This window comes from Bemisia tabaci, chromosome 9 (assembly GCF_918797505.1).
Source record: "Bemisia tabaci chromosome 9, PGI_BMITA_v3".
Classification (NCBI taxonomy): domain Eukaryota; kingdom Metazoa; phylum Arthropoda; class Insecta; order Hemiptera; family Aleyrodidae; genus Bemisia; species Bemisia tabaci.
In genome coordinates, this window is record NC_092801.1 from 1,094,697 (window position 1) to 1,117,930 (window position 23,234).

Here is a 23,234-nt window from a genome sequence, read left to right on the forward strand (position 1 = left end):
TTGGATTTTTGAAGTTCTGAATAACTTCAAAATGACGAGGAAAATGGTGGAAACTTGGTATTACGGACGTTTGCGGGTGGATTCGCATGCTGCCATTTTGAAAGTTTTTGACATTTCAGAAATGCAATGCGGAGGAGTCATTTTTTGTCGAACCAAAAACCAACAGGACCCAGAGTTTCATTCGCATCCCACCGTAAACGTCCGTATTACCAAATTTCCGCCATTTTCCAGATGAAAAAGGATTGATAAGCATAAAACTGCATGTATCCCGTCCAATCTAAGTTCATCCTAATTCGTTTTCCAAGAAAATTTTTAAAAAATAGCATTTCATCTACCTAGAGAAGATTAAATTAACGTCATTTCATTTCGCCTTCAATTTCAGTGTAGGCAACAGGAGCTTCCGCGTGGTTGAATAGCGGTATCGTCGTGAAATGGCACGGTCACTCAGGCAAAACAAGCGCCCATGTGGTCGAATAGTGGTACATCATCCCCGAAACAATATCGGCTTAATGCTCCCCGTTATTAAATTAATAATTTTTTGTGAAGCATCTAGACCCGTGACTTCAGTCACGGGCTTTCCGCTAGTACACTAATATTGGCGGCTATGCCCCTTTTCAAATAACGCTTTTAATTACTGCAATGATTAGAATTCAAAAGTAAGTGATAAATCAAGCCTGTAAAACAGCGTTCTTTAGCTTCTATCAGTTTTCATAGGAGATACTTAAATGTACTCACATTTATAGCTGCTCTCAGGCACACGATGCCGACTTTGATTTGGTCGCTGGGAAGAAACGATACACGTTCCTCTACCTCTTCCTTTCCCCACGATTCTCCCATCCTTTTACTATTTTTGACAATTTTTTTGTCGTACGGGCGTCCATGTATTTGTAAAAATATGTCGCCGGATGTAGACGACCTTAGTTCGACCGCAAACCTTTAACAAGAGAAGAAAAAAAAAAGTATTCATCAGCTCCGAGGAATGGATGAGTATTGCACCAGCAACAGAATCGTATTTTGGTCATTGAGTATTAAAGATTAGCAAAAAGGAAAATAGAGCTTTTGATTGTATAATATAGCTGTACATTCATTATAAAATCTGTTTCCATTAAGGTATGTTTTACTAATCTTAGCGCTGGAATACACTAAAAACCATTTATCGCAGGGCTCTCGGTTCTTCGATCACATCAGGCGACAGACGAAGTTATCATTGCACCATCAAATCACCTTAAGCTCAAATTTTTAAAACCTATGAAAAATAATTTACTAATTACCACGTAATAATTTGACTTTTACAGGCTCTAGAAAGAATCTATAGAAGGTGAGTCGTCGGGTTGAAAGGTTTTAAGTCAAATTAACGTCGTATGGTCAGGACGCATAGATGATGTAACTAGAAACTTGTCGTGGGAGGACGGGGCAGAAGGGCACCTCATAAAGGGGTTCTGAGTAGGGTGAAAATGGGAATTTGACCAGGTAAAAAATCCAACAGCGTTGCAGGATGGTGCAAAAAAATACGAATTAAATTACAGTGTTGTATGGTGATTATTATTCAGTATGGCAACGCTGTAAAAGTGAAAGTATTGCATGTTGCCCCTTCAATATGCGGGTTATGCAATGGTGTAATGTAGCCCTTACAATATGCGGTTTATGCAACGGTGTATTTTTCAAGACGGCAGTTACAGCGTTGCCAGACGGCGCACATAAATAAATGATTTAATTATGGGTGAAATTTTGCAACCTCGCATTTTACAGTGTTGCCAGATGGTGCAAGAAATTAGTTAATTTTTCGATACAATATTGTCAGATTGTGCAAAAAATTCGGATTTTCGGACTTGTAAAAATTTTCGGTTTCGAAAGACCGTATCTTACAGTATGGGTCTGGTATCGGTTACTGGACAGTAGGGTCTGATTCGGGAAATTGAAAAATTTTTCGGAAAATTACCGTCCTCCGATCCGCCGCGGACCGATGCGATTCTTTTCCATTATCGAAGATCGGAAAACTGTACGGACCGAATTTTGATGCGAGTTTTTGTTTTCGAGATTTCGGACTTGTAAAATTTTCGGCTTCGAAAGATCGTATCTTACAGTATGGGCCTGGTATCGGATACTGGAGATTAGGGTCTGATTCGGAAATTTCCATTTTTTTTTTCTTAGTAGTGAACGCTTGGAAATGCGTATGGGAACCTTGTGTTTTGCGATAAGCAACTGGGATTGGACATTGCAATGTTCAGTTTGATGGATCAAAAATTTTATTTTATTTTTTTTTCTCGGTGGATATTTACTGTTACAGTTTAAAACAGTTCGCGTTTGCCGCGTTTTATCGGTGTTTTATGAGTGGTTTTTGTAAGTGGGCTCTAACACATTTGTGCACCAAAAATGAATGCATACTATTTATACGAAATCCTTACTGTCGATCCAACTGTTGTGACTTGCGTCCAGACCCAACCATTTGACAAAGGCCTGGTTTTTCTTGCGACGCAGAATTTTCTCCACCAGGAACGTATCCTTATAGTTGGTGGGTTGGAGTTCTTCGCGATAGAATTTTCCTTTGATGATCGTATCGTGCGCGTCTTTCAGATCGTACGTGATCGGAACGGTCGGATTGACGCTGACAATCTTGAAAATTTCCGTGCTTCTATTCGGTGTGTATCCTTTCTCGAACATGGCTTTGAGTCTCGAGATCCGGACGTGATCACCGACATTCAGTTTTCGTCTGGCCAGACGTCTCTTTTCAATTTTACTCAGCGGCGGCAAACGAAGCTTTTGCAGGATCATCGGTACATCCTTTTCTGTGACATCGATTGGTTTCATACCGATGGTGCGATGAACGCTCCCGTTCTATTCACGGATGAGTTTCGGTAATAGATCTACCCACGTGTACGATCCTTGCGCGCTAAACTCTTTCCACATCTTAGTTTTGAGCGTTCGTTTGAATCGCTCCACGATAGAGGCTTTGGTTGTCGAGTATGAGCTGTACATACTGATCTTGTGACGCTTCATCAATGCATAGTAGCATACGCTGACCTGTACATAACCTAAAATAAAATGTCTACCCTTCCATCATCCGAATGTGCAATTAGGTTTTTGAGTTTTGAAGATTGTTTGTTCATGAGTTTGTTTCAAGTACCTTATGAGATGGAAAAAATGCTCAACAAACCACTTGTGGAGTCAATATATTTACGAGTGGACCCGATTCATCACAGCAGGCGCAGCCATGTGTGTGACTATGAGTGCGTGCGTACGTTAGAAGCGATTCTGAAAACTCTCAAATATGAATTGCGCGGCAAACCCGCGTTTTATCGGTGTTTTATGAGTGGTTTTTGTAAGTGGGCTCTAACACATTTGTGCACCAAAAATCTCATTTCATCGTAAATACAAACCGAAGTACTGCTACTCGACTAGTGAACACGGGTGTGGACGCGAGTCACAACAGTTGAATCGATAGTAAGGATTTCGTATAAATAGTTTGCATTCTCCTCTCAGTATCGCAAGGAAGAAATCATGATCGATCAAATAATTCTCAGCACTTTCATCATCATCGTAACCATCGTTGGAGTAAATTCCACAACGTTGGCGGAAAACTCATCCGAAGCAAACATCACAATGTGCCCGGTCCATCCGGAAATCAAATGCGCACCCTCTACCTTGACGGACGTTCTTCTATTCATCTTGAGTTTACTGGCGCTTATTTGCTCCGCTCCGTACCTGTACTCCAAGTACCTATCATCCGACTGCAAGTTCTGTTTCATCAGGATGGCCCGGAAAAATTACAATCGGAAAGTCGATGACATAAGTGTTGATTTAAAGTTCGGAGAAGGAGAAGGGATCGATGTTTCTGGTTGACAACCCTCACGTTTGCGTTTTCTGAACGCGCACGTTTTCTGAACGTGTGCGTTTTCTAAACGCGGACGTTTCCGAAACGCGGACGTTTTCTAAACGCGTACGTTTTCTGAACGCGTGCGTTTCTCGAACGCGTGCGTTTTCTAAACGCGAACTGTTTTAAACTGTAACTGTAAATATCCAACAAAAAAAAATAAAAATTTTTGATTCATCAAACTGAATGGAAATTCCCGAATCAGACCCTAATCTCCAGTATCCGATACCACACCCATACTGTAAGATACGGTCTTTCGAAACCGAAAATTTTTACAAGTCCGAAAATCCGAATTTTTTTCACAATCTGACAACATTGTATCGAAAAATTAACTAATTTCTTGCACCATCTGGCAACACTGTAAAATGCGATGTTTCAAAATTTCACCCATAATTAAATCATTTATTTATGTGTACCGTCCGGCAACGTCGTAACCGCCATCTTGAAAAATACACCGTTGCATAAACCGCATATTGAAGGGGCTACATTACACCATTGCATAACCCGCATATTGAAGGGGCAACATGCAATACTTTTACTTTTACAGCGTTGCCATATTGAACAATAATCACCATACAACACTGAAATTTAATTCGTATTTTTATGCACCATCCTGCAACGCTGTTGGATTTTTTACCTGGTCAAATTCCCATTTTCACCCTACTGGTCTGAGCGGAGATTAAAAGATACCCCACTGAAGGGGCTCTTTGGGACTACCCTAGCTCCATAAGAAAGTCCGGGAATTTTCGTATATTCAACATTTTGAAAAATTGAGGCGTCTCTAAAGCAATTTTCATCTGCTCTCACCAGTACATCAATCCAATTTCAATTTTCAAGATGAAAGATATGTCACGCACTTACTAGACTGAATGACTCACATTTAGACGTATTTCTGTCAAACAAAACTATGTGCAGATGGGAAACATGGGTTGTGCTCGTTAATGCTCAGACCATAAGAATGAATGGGAAACGTAATGCCCTAATGACGAAGCCACCGCCGTGGTCACCCCTCACCGTCTTTAACATATGAGCCCTGGCCACAACGCTGTACTCATGCTCATGGCTCATGGGTGCCGCATTAAGTTGGCTCGCAATTCCGTTTGCTGAATTGGAAAAACGGGATTTTATATTCTGTCAAAAGGAACCAGGTGCAAAGTGTAGGTATGAGCCATGGGCATGTGTCTAGAGCCTTGTGAACAGGGCGCATGAGTTAAATACGCCGAAAGGCGACCGCGGTGGCGGCTTCGTCACTGGCGCTTCATAGTTCCCATTCATTTTAATGATCCGAACACTGACGAGCACACCCCACCTTTCCCACCTGCACATAGTTCTGTTTGACAAAACTACGTCCACTTGTTGAAAGGTGCCAAGAGGATGTCTGGAGGAAGGGGTTGCAACCCCTTCCCCAGATATATGATCCCCCTGTGCACTCCCCCTTCCCCCCTAGTTCCGCCCGTGCTGGAACGAATTCCCAGTTCACCCTCTGTCGAACAGATGTCTACAATGGGCCTGTTGCAAGGTGCGAGGATTTGCAAATTGATGGCTGATTCTTATGGAAAATTTTACGAAAAGAACGATGGCGCTACTAAAAAACCTTGAAATGACCTCTCAAACTCAAAAAAAGCTGTTTTTGGAACCGACCCATTCAAAACGGTTGTTTTTCAACCGCCACACTTGTGATTGGTGGAGCCATATGTATTCTGTGCTTGTGACGTGAAATGATATGACAGACCTGGTTTCTTCATCACTTACAATGTATTTTCCCGTAAGGAAATGGCAGCCGCTTTTCAAATGCAAATATCGAGTCAATCGATAATTTTTTGATCAAAATGGAAAGCAGGAATGGATTCCTCGTACGTTTAAATGGTTAAAACCTTCATTAGATAAATAAGAACCGACGGGATAAACCCTATTTTGAAGGAAGACTGTAGTCAATGGGCGATTGTTTACATCTGCTTAGTGATAACAGACATGGACATTAGCTCAATATTTGGCCATTTTCATGAGTTTTTACTTTTTCGTCACTATTTGAAGGTATAAGTTTATTTTGTAAATCAATTGTTTAGTGCCTTAGGATCATGTTAAAAGCTGTAAAGGTATACTTTGTTACTTATTAATTCAGATCACACTCCGGCAGTCCAACGCTCAAACCTGGATGTAGCGAGTCAGTTGTTACTGCTTACTATTTCACCCTTTAATGCTTCACTGAAGACACCAAAATGATAGTATCAATCATTGATGATTAAAAAAACTTACCTTTGACAATACTGATGAGATGAGGAGACCGGTATGTTTAAGCTGGAGGCAAGGAAAGTAGACGTAGGATCCTTCTTCGGTTACCAGACTATCGATATATTTTTCTGTATAGTGTTACATTTAAAAACACACAGGATTTTAAAATAACATAAGTTAATAAAACGTGGGAACGTTCTGAATGATATTGAGATGTTTGTTGAAGAGTTAAGAATGATTTACACGCATTAAGAGAACATCCATGGTTTGAGCGCTGGACTGCCGGAGTGTGATCTGAATTAATAAGTAACAAAGTATACCTTTACAGCTTTTAACATGATCCTAAGGCACTAAACAATTGATTTACAAAATAAACTTATACCTTCAAATAGTGACGAAAAAGTAAAAACTCATGAAAATGGCCAAATATTGAGCTAATGTCCATGTCTGTTATCACTAAGCAGATGTAAACAATCGCCCATTGACTACAGTCTTCCTTCAAAATAGGGTTTGTCCCGTCGGTTCTTATTTATCTAATGAAGGTTTTAACCATTTAAACGTACGAGGAATCCATTCCTGCTTTCCATTTTGATCAAAAAATTATCGATTGACTCGATATTTGCATTTGAAAAGCGGCTGCCATTTCCTTACGGGAAAATACATTGTAAGTGATGAAGAAACCAGGTCTGTCATATCATTTCACGTCACAAGTATGGCGGACCCGAAACGACCGTTTTGAAAATCCAAATTCTGAGGCGTTTTTAAGTTGATTTTTTGGGGGTTTCCGGTGATCAAAAAACTCCAGGAAAATTCCTGTGACATCAGGAGCCTTAGCTCTTTCGATTTAAGCAATAAAAAAAATCGGTGCAACAGGCCCATTAGGATAATAAGTCCTACCTAAAAATATTTTTCGGGTGGTTGTAAGACAACCACCATGCGAAGCCCCCAACATTATCTTCATACATGACGTAGTCAGGTAAAGCTTACCTTAAAGTGAAACTCAAATTGTTTGGTGTAGCCAAAAAAAACCTGTTTTTTATGAAAACTATCGATTTCGGTTTCTGATGCCACGCCCTTTCCAGTGCTCTGAGAAACATCGGATACAATTAGCAAGCCATAATTTGCATTATTAATGGCAATTTAATGAGTGCTTGATCTTAAATACTTCGAGGGATATTAACAATGTCGGCAAACTTTAGCTGCGTTTTCCTCGAATTTTAAATTTCTCGCCCACTAAATTGAAATTTCTGTCAATTGGACATTTTACTGGACTACGTATGTCACATATTTTTGTAGGCTTTTCAGTGCCAAAAAATCGAAAAATGGAGGTAACAAGGCAGATGCTCTGACCTATGAAGAATATGAGTTGTCCATCAGAAAAATTGGTACTGTAATTATTTAAAACGTCCCAACAGTCTTTTCAAATCTACAGAAATAATAAGAGGAACCCTGAGGATTCATTGTTACCAGCTGTATTCTCTTCTTGTTGTTGCTTCAACCAGTGCCTTAGTTCCTGGAAGGAAGCCTTTATGCAGTTTTATTCCGAGAGGCAGGCAAGGATCTCCTTGAAAATACATCTTTTCAGTCTAGAAAATAAAGACAAAAATAATTAAAATATTACAGATTTGCGGAGAATTTGATTGTACATCACATCATGGTTTTCATTTTCGGTCCCTGCAACTTCACCTCCGTCAAAGAGAGTTTAGGTGCATTCAATAGCGCACTCACATCTTATGGCCTGATACCTTCCTCTTGTAGAGTAGGTACTTCGCACTACCAGAAATTGAAAATTTCGTGAAATTTATTCGCGTGAAATTTCACGAAAGAGCCTCGCCAAAAAGTGGTGTTTTTTAGCCCCTTTTTGTATACCCGAGTTGATCAACCGAACAGTGCTCAAATGAAAGCCTATGGTAAGGCAAACTTTCATGCAAAGTTTCAACTTGAAGTGACCCCTCGTTCAGGCTGTACAGCGTTGCCAATTTTCCACGTTTATGTGCAAAAATTGAGGAATTCTGGATCACCATGGTTCAACAGACTAGTACACCCGAGTTGGTCATCGAGACAAGGCTCAAACGAAAGCTAATGATAAGGCAAACTACCAGGAAAAGTTTCAACTTGAAGTGAAACCTCGTTCAGGCTGTACAGCGTTGTCAATGTTCCATTTTTATGCGCTAAAATCAAGGAATTCGGGACTAATAGTCCAGTGCATCATAATTAAACAGACTAGTGCATCGGTCTACGAGCTGAATACTACCCTGAGATCGAATAGAAGCGAAAATAAAGGCCATCGTGAACTTTTCGAAGCAACGTTGCCAAATTATTATTAATTTTTTGAACATAAAATCAGGGTATTTTCGAGATTTTTGGCGGAAAACGTACCTTCATGGGCTATAACTTTGATGAGTATGGGCTAAGCATTACGACTCGATAGTAAATGAACGCCACAGACGGAGAAAGTTATAGCCCATGAAAGTACGTTTTCCGCCAAAAATCTCGAAAATACCCTACTTTTATGTTCAAAAATTAATAATAAATTGGCAAAACTGCTTCGAAAAATTCACGATGTCATTTATTTGCGCTTCTATTCGATCTCAGGGTAGTATTCACCTCGTAGACCGATGCACTAGTCTGTTTAATTATGATGCACAGGGCTATTAGTCCCGAATTCCTTGATTTTAGCACAAAAATGGGAAATTGGCGACGCTGTACAGCCTAAACGAGGTTTCACTTCAAGTTGAAACTTTTCCTGGAAGTTTGCCTTATCATAAGCTTTCGTTTGAGCCTTGTCTCGATGACCAACTCGGGTGTACTAGTCTGTTGAACCATGATGATCCAGTATTCCTTGAGTATAGCGCATAAAAATGGAAAATTGGCAACGCTGTAGAGCCTAAACGAGGTTTCACTTCAAGTTGAAACTTTTCCACGAAGTTTGCCTTACCATAGGCTTTCATTTGAGCACTGTCCGGTTGATCAAATCGGGTATACAAAAAAAGGGGCTAAACTTGGCGAGGCTCTTTCGTGAGTTTTTTTTAATCTTTTGGGGGTGCATTCAGGAGTCAAAGAAACGCGTAGAAACACACATTATTTATTAGGAAATTTTTCACGCCAAGCATAAAGTATTTACGCGTTGCAAATGTTTTCGTTATATTTAGAGGTTTGGATGGGTCTTCGCCCTCTAAACTCCTCTTTGTGACCCCATTCGTGTAGTGGTAGTATAGCATATAAGCGAGTATTGTTTCGGCGAGCCCTAAAATGTACTACGTTTGGGCGACTGGAGGGGAAGAAGGGTCAGCGGGTTGAAGATGTAGAGGACTTCATTTGGGCGAGGCGGAAAGTTTAAGTTAGCGGGTTATTTGGTAACCTCGGTTGAGATATTTTCCTTGGCCGGCCGTGTGGTTAGTGCTAGATCAGTCGTAAAGTAGATTTATTCACGGGGAATGGTTTTGGGCGGAAAAGAGATTGAAAGAGATTTTAGTTAAAGACACATGGATCGAAGCCTCTTACTTTTATTATATTACCATTAGAACAACGCGAGAACCAATAGAGAAAGACAAGTGTGCACGCGCAATTATGATGATATAAGCTGCACTCCCCATAACCCCAACACGGTTTGACTTAATTATACATTTGCCGTCATGTTGATGCCGTCATGTTAAAGCAACATGACCGAGAATGCTTCTACCTGTCATGTCGAATCAACAAAACGATAATATTCGAGTAACATTACTCATGTTATTACAAGAAAATTCATGTAAACTAAGCATTATGTAACAGGGTGAAGAAATGGTGCTGGGTCCACACCATACCGCGGGGAAAACAAAGTCAAGAAGTTGCAAAAATTACAATTAGAGTCAAAATTAAATTTTTTGAACTCTAATGCGTACCAGTACGAAAACTGATGGGAGGGGGGGGGGGGTGTTCAACTCAGGCATAGTTTGCATTGGAATATTAGGTTGGAATCACGCCGAGAGATCTATACAAGTTTGGGCTTTTTTAGACCTCATCAGCAGATCATACTCGGCAGTGAACCCAACTTGACATGCCGCAAAATCCAAGACGGCATTAAAACGCCGTTATGGATACGAACCGAGGCATGACACAAACGTGATCCTCGCGCCATCTACCGTCGCTGCTGAAAAACTCTCATAACAAAACAAGAAAAACCCAACAAAAAACACACTCTCCCCCCTCAATTTTCATACTGATACGTATTAGAGTTCAAAAAATCTAATTTTAACTCTAATTGTGATTTTTGGAACTTCTTGGCTTTGTTGTCCCCGCGAAATGGTGTGGACCCAGAACAAATTTTTCCACCTTGTTACGTACAGTTCGGGTCACTTCTTAGTGTTTTTTTTCACTTAGCATTATGTAAGACTAGAAGGGTGAAAATAGCGACTTGACCATAGTACAATATACGGTAAATATCCAACAGCGTTGCCCGATGGTGCAAAATAATAAATATTGAATAAGGGTGTTGTGGGGCAGGTATTGTACTATACGGCAACGCTGTGTAGCCCCTTCATTTTTCGGGTTATGCAATGGCGTATGTAGCCCCTTCAATCTGCGGCTTATGCAATGGTGTATTCTTCGAGATGGCGGTTATGCAACACCGTTGTCGGACGGTGCACATAAATAAATGATTCAGTTATGGGTGAAATTTGGCAACATATAATTTTACAGTGTTGCCAGATAGTGTAAGAAATTAGTTAATTATTTGGTACAATGTTGTCAGATTGTACAAAAAATTCGGATTTTCGGACTTGTAAAAATTTTCGGCATCCATAGACCGTCTCCTCCAGGATGAGACTGGTATCAGTGTCTGGAGAGTAAGGTCTGATTCGGAATTTCAAATATTTTCGGAAAATTCCCCTCCTCCGATCCGCCCCGGCCCGATACGATTCTTTTACACAATGGAAGATCGGAAAACTGTACAGCAGACCACATTTTGATGATCATCAACTGTTGAAATTTTCTGGGACTGGTATCGGTAACTGGAGAGGAAGGTCTAATTCGGGATATTAAAAATTTTTCTAAGTCCTACGCTGGAAAATATTTTCGGAAAATTCTCCTCCTCCGATCCACCACGGACCGATGCGATTCTTTTACACTATCGAAGATCGGAAAACTGTACAGACCGAATTTTGATACGACTTTTCGTTTTCGAGAAAATCCAACTTTTACCTTACTAAGTCGCATGCGTATCCTATACAGGGTTATCCAAAAGTCACTGACCACCCCTGTAACTTTTTTCCAAATTGAGATAGAAGTTTAAAACTTTGGGAATGTTCCTCGGTCTAAGGTAGCAACTTTTTGGTCCCCCCAAAATTTTGGGGGGCGGCCCCCTTAAGGGGGGCGGGGGCTAACTGTTTTTTTTTAAAAGCAACCCCCCCTTTGTGATACCTCATTCGAAAGATAAAAAAAAAGAAAATTTTTGGCGCAAACCGCAGGTCGAAATGTTCATTTTTGACAAAATGGCGGCCGGTCAAAGTTCAAAATGGCGGAAATTTGGCATCTCCGTTGTTTATTGACGGATTGGTGTGAAACTCGGAATCGTAAGGTTTTTCGGGATGAGAAAAACGATTCTGGCATTGGTTTTCCAGAAAAGTCTGTCCTTTTCAAAATGGCGGCGGTCAAAATGGCGGCCTCGAGCGGGAAGTGGATATTTAGGCTGCATATCGTTGGATTTGCATGAAACTTTGTATCTGGGGGTACTTCGGCACGAGAAGAACGAATCTGTCATTGGATATCTGAAATTTTCACAAATTCCAAAATGGCGGGAAATCAGTGTTACGGCTCTTTACCGATGGATTTGCATGAAATTCGATATCCTAGCGGTTTTTGGCTGGTTAAAAAGGAATCTCTCATTAGATTCTTGAAATATCAAATAATTTCATGATAATCCATCAGTAAACAGCCGTAACACTGATTTCCCGCCATTTTCCCGCCGCCATTTTGGAATTTGTCAAAATTTCAGATATCCAATGAAATATTCGTTCTTCTCGTGCCGAAATACCCCCAGATACAAAGTTTCATGCAAATCCAACGATATGCAGCCTAAATATCCACTTCCCGCTCGAGGCCGCCATTTTGACCGCCGCCATTTTGAAAAGGACAGACTTTTCTGGAAAACCAATGCCAAAATCGTTTTTCTCATCCCGAAAAACCCTAAGATTCCGAGTTTCACACCAATCCGTCAATAAACAACGGAGATGCCAAATTTCCGCCATTTTGAACTTTGACCGGCCGCCATTTTGTCAAAAATGAACATTTCGACCTGCGGTTTGCGCCAAAAATTTTCTTTTTTTTATCTTTCGAATGAGGTATCATAAAGGGGGGGTTGCTATTCGAAAAAAAACAGTTAGCCCCCGCCCCCCATAAGGGGGGCAGCCCCCCAAAATTTTGGGGGGACCAAAAAGTTGCTACCTTAGACCGAGGAACATTCCCAAAGTTTCAAACTTCTAAGTTACAGGGGTGGTCAGTGACTTTTGGATAACCCTGTATGTTTGTATATACGAGTTTTTATGCTTGTTTGAATAAATGGATTCTTGACTTTTACTATTGACCGGTCGTATGTCTGCTGATATAAACACGTCTATGACACATACCTTTCTTATGTGTTTACGCGGTTTTCTTCGTGGCCTTCGGAGATTGCGGTCCTCGTTCCGTCCAGAGTTCAAAATTTATCGTGAAATAACTCTCTGTTCGTGGATCGCACAACAATGTGATGTCTGGTTTTAGTTTCTACAGATGAAGGGAATCAGAAAAACGTAAAATTTCATTGCGGGCAGCCCCCACTCGCGAACGGTATGTGGTGAAACTTCAGCACAAGCCTACGGGTCCTCACTCTATACGTCCGGAGATCAATGTTCGTGAAATATCCGTTGGTTCGTGGGTCGTAGAATAATCTGAGGACTCTATTACACTTGTATGGATCAACGGAATCAGAAAAACTTGAAATTTCATTGCGGGTTCTTACCCAGCGGTCGTGAGGGAGCAAGGAAATGCTTTAACTCCGTTTCCGTGCTGCGGTCCTCGATGGATGCGTCACGAGGTGATCAATATTCAACGTGCAATATCTGTTGGTTCGTGGATAATCTTATGAATCTTATTCACTTGTATGGAGTAAGTGGTATACTCGATGACTTCGATTATTTACCAGAACTTTATATGAGAATGTCCATGGTTGATGATTTCGATACTATACTACAGATAAAAAGGTATCATATCAATAATCGATGGTTTTTGCTTGATTTGTCGAAAACGGTGCGTCCTAGACGATTTTTGACGAGAACAATCCGCTACATTTCGATTATAAATTCGATGAGACCACTGGGAAGCCTCCAAAACAGTTAGGAAGCCTAAAACTAATCATTCAATAATAATCTTATGGGGATCCACCGTATTGCTTTCAGGGACGTGTCGATACCCGCGTTGGACCGTTCGATCTAGCAATTAAGGTGTGGTAAAAGATCGATATTCAGTTCCGAATTACTTCAAAATTAATTATTGACCATATATTTAAATAGGAATACCACAATATTCAATTATTTCGATTCATTACCATAGTTTTTAATAGGAATACATCGATAGTCAATTAGTTCGATTCTTCACCCTAACATCAAATGGAAAAAATTTCAAGAATTGATGATTATCAAAATGCGGTCTGTACAGTTTTCCGATATTTCATAGTGTTAAAGAATCGCATCGGGCCGGGGCGGATTGGAGGAGGGGAATTTTCCAAAAATATTTTTCAGCGCAGGACTTAGAAAATTTAGAAAATTTTTTAATTTCCCGAATCAGACCCTAATATCGGACCCATCCTGGAGGATATGGTCTATCGATGCCGAAAATTTTACAAGTCCGAAATCTCGAAAACGGAAAGTCGTATCAAAACTCGGTCCGTACAGTTTTCCGATCTTCGCTAGTGTAAAAGAATCGCATCCGTCCGGGACGGATCGGAATACGGTAATTTTCCGACATTTTTTTAATTTCCCAAGTCAGACCCTACTTACCAGTCTCCGATACCTGACCCATACTGGAGGAGACGGTCTTTGGATGCCGAAATTTTTACAAGTCCGAAAATTCGAATTTTTTCGCACAATCTGGCAACATTGTACCGAAAAATAAACTAATTTCTTACACCATCTGGCAACACTGTAAAATTCGATGTTGCAAAATTTCACCCATAAATAAATCATTTATTTATGTGCACCGTCCGGCAGCGCTGTTGCATAATCGCCATCTTGAAGAATACACCATCGCATAACCCGCAGATTGAAGCGGCTACATACGCCATTGCATAATCCGAAAAATGAAGGGGCTACACAGCGTTGCCATATAGTAAAATACCCGCCATACAACACTGTAATTTAATTCGTATTTTTCTGCACAATTTGGCTAAAACTTTTGCGCTCAAGTCGCTATTTTTACCCTACTTAGGCTCAGAAACTCGGCGATTCAGTTTCTCACTGCAAAAGGTAGAACCATGGAAACTACGACAAATGTTTAGTTGAAGGGATGAATTACTGATTTAGAGAGTAATAAGTCATTTTAGGACAATTTTAAAGAGTTTCATTGGAAAGAATTGGAAAATTTACTACTTTAAAATTGAATGCAAACAATCCACCGCCGTTTTGTCATAGCTAACTTGACACTTGACTCCAAAGGAGGTCCTAACATGCGAACTGCGCGCGCACCAGAGCCTTATGTTTGGTCGCCTTGTCATGCTCCCGTGTGTGGCATCCCCTCACCAACAGGGCTACGTCTCAACTAGGGAACCATTGAATTTCATTTTACCTGAAAATGCTCGGTTGATGGTTTGCAGTCTGGTTGCGTTTTGTTCCCTCCGCCAGGTGTAGCCAGCTGTAGTACCTGAAATCAGATTATCAAACACTTATCTTGGTACCTACTTGAAATAAATTCTAACAAATGTCTGAATGGAATGAGTTAAAAGTTTGATGGCCTAACAAGACAGCTGTGATCCGAAGCTTTTGAGATTGTAAGTTGCACACTTCATAGTGGTGCATTGAAGTTTGATACTGTCGCAGTGCTACATTAGTACCGTCAATCTAGCCAAAAAGAGGGGTTAACCTCGTAAACATTAGCACAAACTTCTCTATTGTGTAAGTAGGAGTAAAAAGAGAGAACCAGGCGAATAGGCGCAAAGGTCACTGGATACGAACGCATCGTGACAACACTGCAGAACAAGATTTGCAGCGGAATGCTAATAAATTGAAAATCCTTCACATCACAAAAGATGTATGTATGTAACTATCATACAATTAATCCTTTGGACAATTTTCGAGAATGAAGTCACTCAAAACGTTTTGATGATTGAACATTTTTTTCCCAATCCACTCTATGTTTGAATTTTTTAATAAATCTTTCCGACATTTTCTGATAACGACAAGCTATTCTCCAACCTAGAAGAGAACTAAATTCCTCCATTTCTTTCTCTGATAGATGAATTTTCGATGAAATCAAATCCCAACATTTATTTAGCACCACTCCATGAGAACGAATAAAATCGACTGATAGATGACAATAACTGTCAGATTAATTATTAATCTGAGATCTCATTCTCTTCAGAGAACCTCACATTCAGGGCCACACAGTGGGTCGGGGAGAAAGTTTTTGGACAAGCTGATCGTCGCACAGTGGGTCAGGGGAAGAAGTTTTTGGACAAAGTGTTCTTCGCACAGTGGGTCAGGGAAAGAAGTTTTTAAACAAGCTTTTTGCCGCTCAGTGGTTCAGAGGAAGGAATATTTTGGACAAACTGTGCATCGCACAGTGCGTCAGATGAAGAAAGTTTTTGGACGAACTGTTCGTCGCACAGCGGCCCAAGGAAAGGAAATATCTGTAGAAAAAACTATCCATTACACAATGCATGGCTTACAGACGTACGATTTTATGACTACAAAAATCCCACTTCGAACTGTAAATCACGCGATATTTAATTACGCACCTTCGAAGAAAGACATAAGTCACGAACTTACCATAAAGGAAAAAGCTTAAATATGTCACGTTGGTACCAATTTTTGTAGGGACCAATATTTCTGTTTTAGGGGCAAACGGTTGAGGTAGAAGGACTTAGGAGATGCTAAAGTACCCTTTTGAGTGCAAGGGACCCCTCCTTCCCCAATTTTGAGTGTTATATAACTTTTGAAAATCCTCAAAATTTTGAAATTGGACCCATGTGCGGCGACGACCATCCCGTACAAGGGAAAGGTTCTGGAGGAAAACTGGATAAAAGTAGCTTGGGTAGGTAATTTGAATTGTAATCGAAGCAGAAGACCTGTAAATGGAGAAAAGATAAGGAAAGGCAAGTATAAAGAGCAGGAGGGGGTGGAATTGGAGGATGCTAGTATCCCCAGGAGGCCTATTCCACTTGATGTTATTAAATTCCAAAAAAACAAAAATATGATTTTTGTACAAAATTTCGGCCAAACCCAAAAAATGTCACTAATTACAAAAAAAAAAACAAGTTGGATTTTGCAATCGCTAGCGATAGCAATATTCGTCATGGGAACGTTAGCTTCTGGGATATGAAAATGTTAAGGTACAGTTCGTTTGTAGTATCTTCTGAATTGAAGGGGCTATGTAATTTTGTGTTGACATCTCTTTTTTAACATTTTTAATTATTTTCTTTGCATACAAGAAAGCTGTTATGTACCAATTATTTATTTTCGTTGGATTATATATGGTTTTCGGAAGTCAACGCCTTTAATTTTCAGGTTCGCTTTTTCGGCGTAAAATATACATAAAGTGTCCCAAAAGTACCGGGACTGGTTCTGTAACTTCGAAAGTAAGATAGATACAGACATGATCTTGATCTCATTTCAAAGATTAACTCAATACCTATATCGATTAAAACCAAGATCGGCTCAATCGAATAAAAATTGACCGAGTTATGGCAATTTGAAATCAGCGAGGAAAGTTTACCCCTACGGTTTTTAAGGAAGATTCTTCATCGCCGTAAATCGAAAAGTCGGCCGATAAAGTGATGCTTATTGTGTTTTTTTATTTTCGAGGTGTCATTTATCAACATTTTGTACCATCAAACATAACAGTTGACAGTGCGTATTATTGCAAAGTGCTAAAGGAGTTGAGAATGCACATTTCCCGGAAACGGTCGGACTTGAAACCTTCGTGGATACTCCATCAAGACAATGCGCGGCCTCACACATCCAGCTTAACACGTGAATTTATGAGTAAAAATGTAGTTGAAACAATCCCTCATCCCCCTTATAGCCCTGACTTGGCTCCATGTGATTTTTGGATGTTTCCTACGCTTAAAAAGGAGCTTCGCGGGCGAAGATTCGTATCGAAGACCAAAATCCAGAATGCAATTCAAAACTTCTTCAACTCCATCCCAGAGGAAGAATTCAGGAAAACAATGTTGGATAAGTGGCAAGAGCGCATGAAAAAGTGCATCCGGTTTGATGGACGGTACTTTGAAAAGCAAAAGGAAGTTATGGAAGATTCGGAGGAAAGTGGATACGAATATTAACTTTTTGAATCCTGGTAAGCGAAAAATCTTCCTAAAAACCGTAGGGGTAAACTTTCCTCACTAATTTCAAATTGTCATAACTCGGTCAATTTTTATCCGATTTGGCTGATCTTGGTTTTAATCGATAGGTATTGAGTTGATCTTTAAAATGAGACCAAAATCATGTCTGTATCTATCTTACTTTTGAAGTTACAGAACCAGTCCCGGTACTTTTGGGACACCCTATGTATGATATTTTTACTCTACACATGTGCCCGAATACGCATCATAAGGGACCCATGTGCTTCCTAAGTTGCCAAGTATTAATTATTGTTAGATGATTGGTCTAAAACATTCAATACAACCAGTAAAAATTAAGTGTCCCCTACGAGATTCGAACCCCCGCTCGCACCGAAAAGGACGCATATTCACAGCCGGGCTGGTGTCGCAGACAACCGAGCCATCTCGACACTGAAAAAAATAATCGGTGAAATTTACCAGAGTTTGGGTGTTATTTACCATACTGTCTACTTGATTTTTTACACAATGAAGCTGCAGCATAGTTACCAATATACCGGTATGGTAAATAACACGATACGGCTGACACTATGCGACACAGTGCCAGTGTGGCGTTCCCGACTGACTAGTATGGTAATTTCAAGCATCCAGATGCTGCGACAAACCTTGTAGATTCTAAAATCCACTCATCTTATATTATTAAATGCTTTTGATGAAAGTCGTGGATATTTTACTTACATCTTACTTTTAGAAATTCCGTTACATACACAATCAATGGCAGTTAAAGACAGTTTCAACGAGAAATAGCAGATAATTGCTTCACTGATTTCAAGTAAATGATACCAAAACCATACTTGTTATTCGCGTTAAGGTATCATTTACAGACTAAATCAGATCCACGGAAAATTTAATTGCATATAATAAATAGATAGTTCAAAATATACCCACAAAAAGACACTACATGAAAATCCAATCGCACGGTTCACGGTGGGGCAGAAGCTGCCAAATTTTGCTTAAAGTTACAGTTAAACATCAATCCCACGCACATTTGTCTCTTCATCTGAGTATGTTGAGCTTCGAAAATTTTAACAAGAATATAGATATACCTACGAACGAAGTATTCAAAAATCACTTCTAGTCGATTATTTTCAAATTACTTCCGCACTTTTATGTTTTCGAAATGACTTTACACAGAACCGATATTCACTGGATTGCAGAACAACTTTGCGAAGGTTTTCAAATTTTCAGGATTCCTTCACTTTGCAAGCCAGATTCATTGTAGCAACTCCTAACCTCCAGAAATTGGTCGATACGAATAACGAAAAAATCTCAGAAAATGTATGTGGCAGATCAATATAGATAGATTCGAAGAGAAGACGGTAGCTTTAGGGACAATTCGAACACAAATTTGGGCAAATTACGCGTGGATTCACATGGATTAATATGGATCAATAAAACACAGCCACGGACTCCGACCCTCAACGTGATAAATTTATAACTGACAAACAGACAAACGAAAAATGGCGGACCACAGACCGCAGCGCAGTCAAGCGGGAGCTCTCACCACGCTGACTATACCAGTATGGTAAATTTAACCTACCAACACCATGACCAGTCGCATACAGATGCCTACAGATATCAAACGCAAGTGTTACCATGTTATTCCATACTTTTAACTCATCGTATGGTAAAAAATACCCAGCTGATGGTGAGAAATACCTAAACGATGGACAGACACCACTAACTGATATTTACAATCCGGGTATGGTAATTTTTATATCGAGTATGATTCTCACTTTCATCTAGATGGTTAAATCGACCATTATTTGGCTTTTTATCACCATATTTTTTTTTACTATACCATTATGGTCAATCCCACTTCCACTTTTTTTTCAGTGGAAGCTCGTAGTAGCTGGGAGAAAAGAGAACAGTTAAGTAATCTCGGACGCTGAGCGAGGCTTCACAAGAGATGTCCTTGACATGATATGAGCCAACGGATTAAGCGCATTTCTCTGTGAGACATTGTTTCCCTATGGTTTCATGTGTCACAAGGTTCATCTCAGCATGTATTTCCTATCGCGGCAGTAAACTGAGGCAATATTTCTGTATTCATGGATTAAATCCATCAATCGAGTTCTGATTTTGGCTCATATATCCGTAACAGGTCCTCCAGAGCAATTTTCCACCTTGTACGATGCACGGAAAAAAAAGATTTCCTGAATTTAAGTAAACGCGTCTACTTGAATTTTTTACTTATTTCAAAACGGGTTTGACTTGGAAGAAACTAACGGTTTTCTTAATGTAAGACAACATGATTCGCTTGAAACAAGCGAATCGTGTTTTCTTAAGTAAAATAAACGTTGTTTTAAAATAAGCCAACTTTTGCTTGAATGAAGAAACCAGTTTCTTTAAAATTAGTAAACGGAGGTGAACGCCTTCTGAGTCCGGCCGTTGCCTCTTTTTAAGTCAACAGCATGCTTGGTAGAAGAAAATACGTTGTGTCGAAAGAAGAAACCGGTTTCCTCAAAATTAGTAAACGGGGCTAACTCCTTTCGAGGCGACCGGATGCAATTAGCAATACGCCCGTTGATTTTTTACAATTCAACAGTTTGCTTGGTACAGTGAAACACGTTGCGTTTAAAGAAGAAACCGGTTTCCTCAAAATTAGTAAACGGGGCGAACGCCCTCAGCGGGGGAGGATGCAATAAGCCAGACGCTGTTGCCTTCTTTTAACCCAACAGCTTGCTTGGTAGAAGAAAACACGTTGTGTCGAAAGAAGAAAACGGTTTCCTCAGAATTAGTAAACGGGGCGAACGCCCTCAGCGGGGGAGGATGCAATAAGCCAGACGCTGTTGCCTTCTTTTAACCCAACAGCTTGCTTGGTAGAAGAAAACACGTTGTGTCGAAAGAAGAAAACGGTCTCCTTAGAATTAGTAAACGGGACGAACGCCCTCAGCGGGGGAAGATGCAATAAGCCGGACGCTGTTGCCTTTTAATAACTCAACAGCTTGTTTGATGAAAGAAAACACGGTACGTCAGAAGAAGAAACCAGTTACCTTAAAAGTAGTAAACGGAGTGAGTCCCTTCCGCGGGGAACGGATGCGGCATGGGACATGTGCGGTTGCCTACTTTCAATATAACATTTTGCTTCGAAGAAGAAACCAGTTTCCTTAAAATTAGTAAACCGGATGGTGACGCCTCCTATGAGAATGATACATGCAATTGCTACCAGATGCCGTTAGCATCTGCTTAAACTAGAGTACATGTATAGCGAGAGTATGGACAGATGTGAAACTCCGAAAATCCATCAGGCCTTCACCGATGCCTCCGTGAATGAAGTTAGGGCCCAGAAATGCAGCCAACCTATGAATTTCGAATGTCCAGAGCGATTTTTAAATACAATTGTTACGAACCGCCGTTTATAGAGCATGTATTTGGCTTACTTTTAGCATAAATTTACTTATTTTTGCAAAAGAACGCTCATTTATGTACATTCTTGGCCATCTTGGTTAGAAGTTGCTCAGAAGGGTGGCTGCACTTTTGGGCCCTAAGCCCTCCATCAAGCGATCTGTCCATACTCTCGCTATAAAGGTACTCTAGCTTAAACCAACACCATTTATGACGGAATAAAAGGAGACGGAAGTTAAAAAATCAAGATGCCCATTATATTTGTCTACAAAATAATTGTTCTTTAGGGAGAAATTCATTTAATGTGTCCTTTGAGAAATCACTCATATGCTCGGCGTCGACAAAAAATTAAATAAATAAAGAAGTAAAGAAGGAGAGGAAGAGGAAATATTTGCGTTGTTTTAAATAGATCGGCACTGTGCATTTGAAGTTTTAATTTTTATTTTTAAATGAAGGGGGCCTCATATGGAGGACTTAAATACTTAAGTAGATTGAAGCCGGGAGTTTTTTGCATTGCCTCAGTTCAGTTTCATCGGACAATGTATTTCCTCACACTAAAAAATCGCAATTTTTTTACTTATTTTCTTCCTTACTTTTCCTGTCCTGATGAATGAAAGATCCCTCGCAGATAGAATTAAAAAGGGTCAAATAAAATGCATGCTTATGCTAAGGGCCGAGGAAGAAATTAAAAAATGTGGAGAGAATCATACTTTTCAGCATGTCACCCACCAAGTTGACAGATGAAGATACTCGAATAACTCTGCTGCTACGTAGTGTTTACACTGTTCAATATCGATTTTCCGGGTCCCTTTGATTTATGCGAACGCAACGATGGAGTGGATCGAAAACAAAATACAGTTTTTTCTGTATTTTCGAAAGGAATTTGCGAGTGCAAAATTGTTGATATTTAAAACTTTGATTCATTTGTGTCCGGGGAAATTTTGGGTCGAAGGGCCTGTCGGGACCGATCTTTCCGCCCCCCCCCCCTCCCTCCACAGTCTTGTACGGATACTCATAAGAGCTCAACATTTGTTACCGTAATTCAAGCATTTGACCCTTTTTACCTTGTTTCCCTGCAAAATAGGGTGGATCCAGCACTTCTTTACCACCTTTCTATCAACTTTAGAGAGTGTAACGAAAATGAAGTGCAGCTATACAATAAAATATTAGAACGTCACGCGTGTGATTATGTAAACTGAGTAAAATATAAGAGTAATCGAAGATATTGAACTTCGGACTATTGAACATCGGAAAAAGATGCCTTAATCCAGAAAATCTCAAAGCTTATTTTTCAAATCTTATTTTTTAAAGTAAGGAATTAGAACTATTAATGTTTCTTTTATAGTGCTCACATTCTTCCTTTTCCGCCCGATGTGAATTAATTAGAACTATTGAATAGAACTATTAATATTCTAATTGAAATAGAAAAGTCTAATAAATGGTCCAGAATAGTCTTGAATATTATAATCGAATTGAATAGAACTAGTAATATTTAAAAAATGTAACAATCTCAGTCATCAAAAATAAAAAGTTATTGTGTTACAAACATTTTCGAAGAGTTTCATTCTTTATTCTTATTTTTTTAAAGTCAGCTGCGATTCTTCAAGAAAAAATGAAGAGAGAAAATTTTTTGAAGAGAGACATGATTGGCTAAAAAATACAACGGTTTTTGAAACATCGGAAAATCAACCAAAAATCGAAGACTGGGCGAAACGCTCAAGGTCGCAGAGGCATAGGGAATCCCATAGCGATAGCAACGGAACGATTGTAAAGACAGGGGAACTCCGTTCCCATGCCAAAAAAAAAAAAAAAAAAAAACCCAAACACCCAAAAATATGATGGCAATGCTAATTGGATTCATCATTTAAAAGGAAATGATATCAAAACGGTCCAATTTTCTCTTTCGTGCCCATGCAATATACCAAACACCCCAACGTTTTTCAACAAAAAAAAACAAAAAAAATTAAATACCTATAAGGTATGATGACCTGAACACGTTTATTTGATCCATCGCTTTAAAGGAGTATGATATCAAATCGGCCCAACTTCTCTGAAATGTACCCATCTCTGATCAATAACTCTGTCGAGACCTTCCATCCCTGAGGAGACACTGATCATTACTTGACCCGTAGTATATGTCCTTGTTTAGATGCCAAAGAGGTCCTTATGAGAACTGTGATCAATTTTTTTTCTTTAAAGAGATAAAAAACACAAAAC

The 23,234-nt window shown here is 39.7% G+C and overlaps 1 protein-coding gene across 2 annotated transcripts in view; it reads right to left on the reverse strand.

The window, feature by feature from the left end:
* LOC140225512 (uncharacterized) overlaps window positions 1-23,234 on the reverse strand; it is a 111,209-nt gene that overhangs the window by 34,602 nt on the left and 53,373 nt on the right. For both annotated transcript variants that reach the window (XM_072304672.1, XM_072304671.1), the window contains exons 2-4: window positions 14,900-14,974; window positions 7,571-7,689; window positions 736-934 (exon numbers count right to left, since the gene is read on the reverse strand). In XM_072304672.1, the coding sequence (XP_072160773.1) occupies window positions 736-934; window positions 7,571-7,689; window positions 14,900-14,974 (393 nt within the window). The remainder of the gene's footprint in view (window positions 1-735; window positions 935-7,570; window positions 7,690-14,899; window positions 14,975-23,234) is intronic.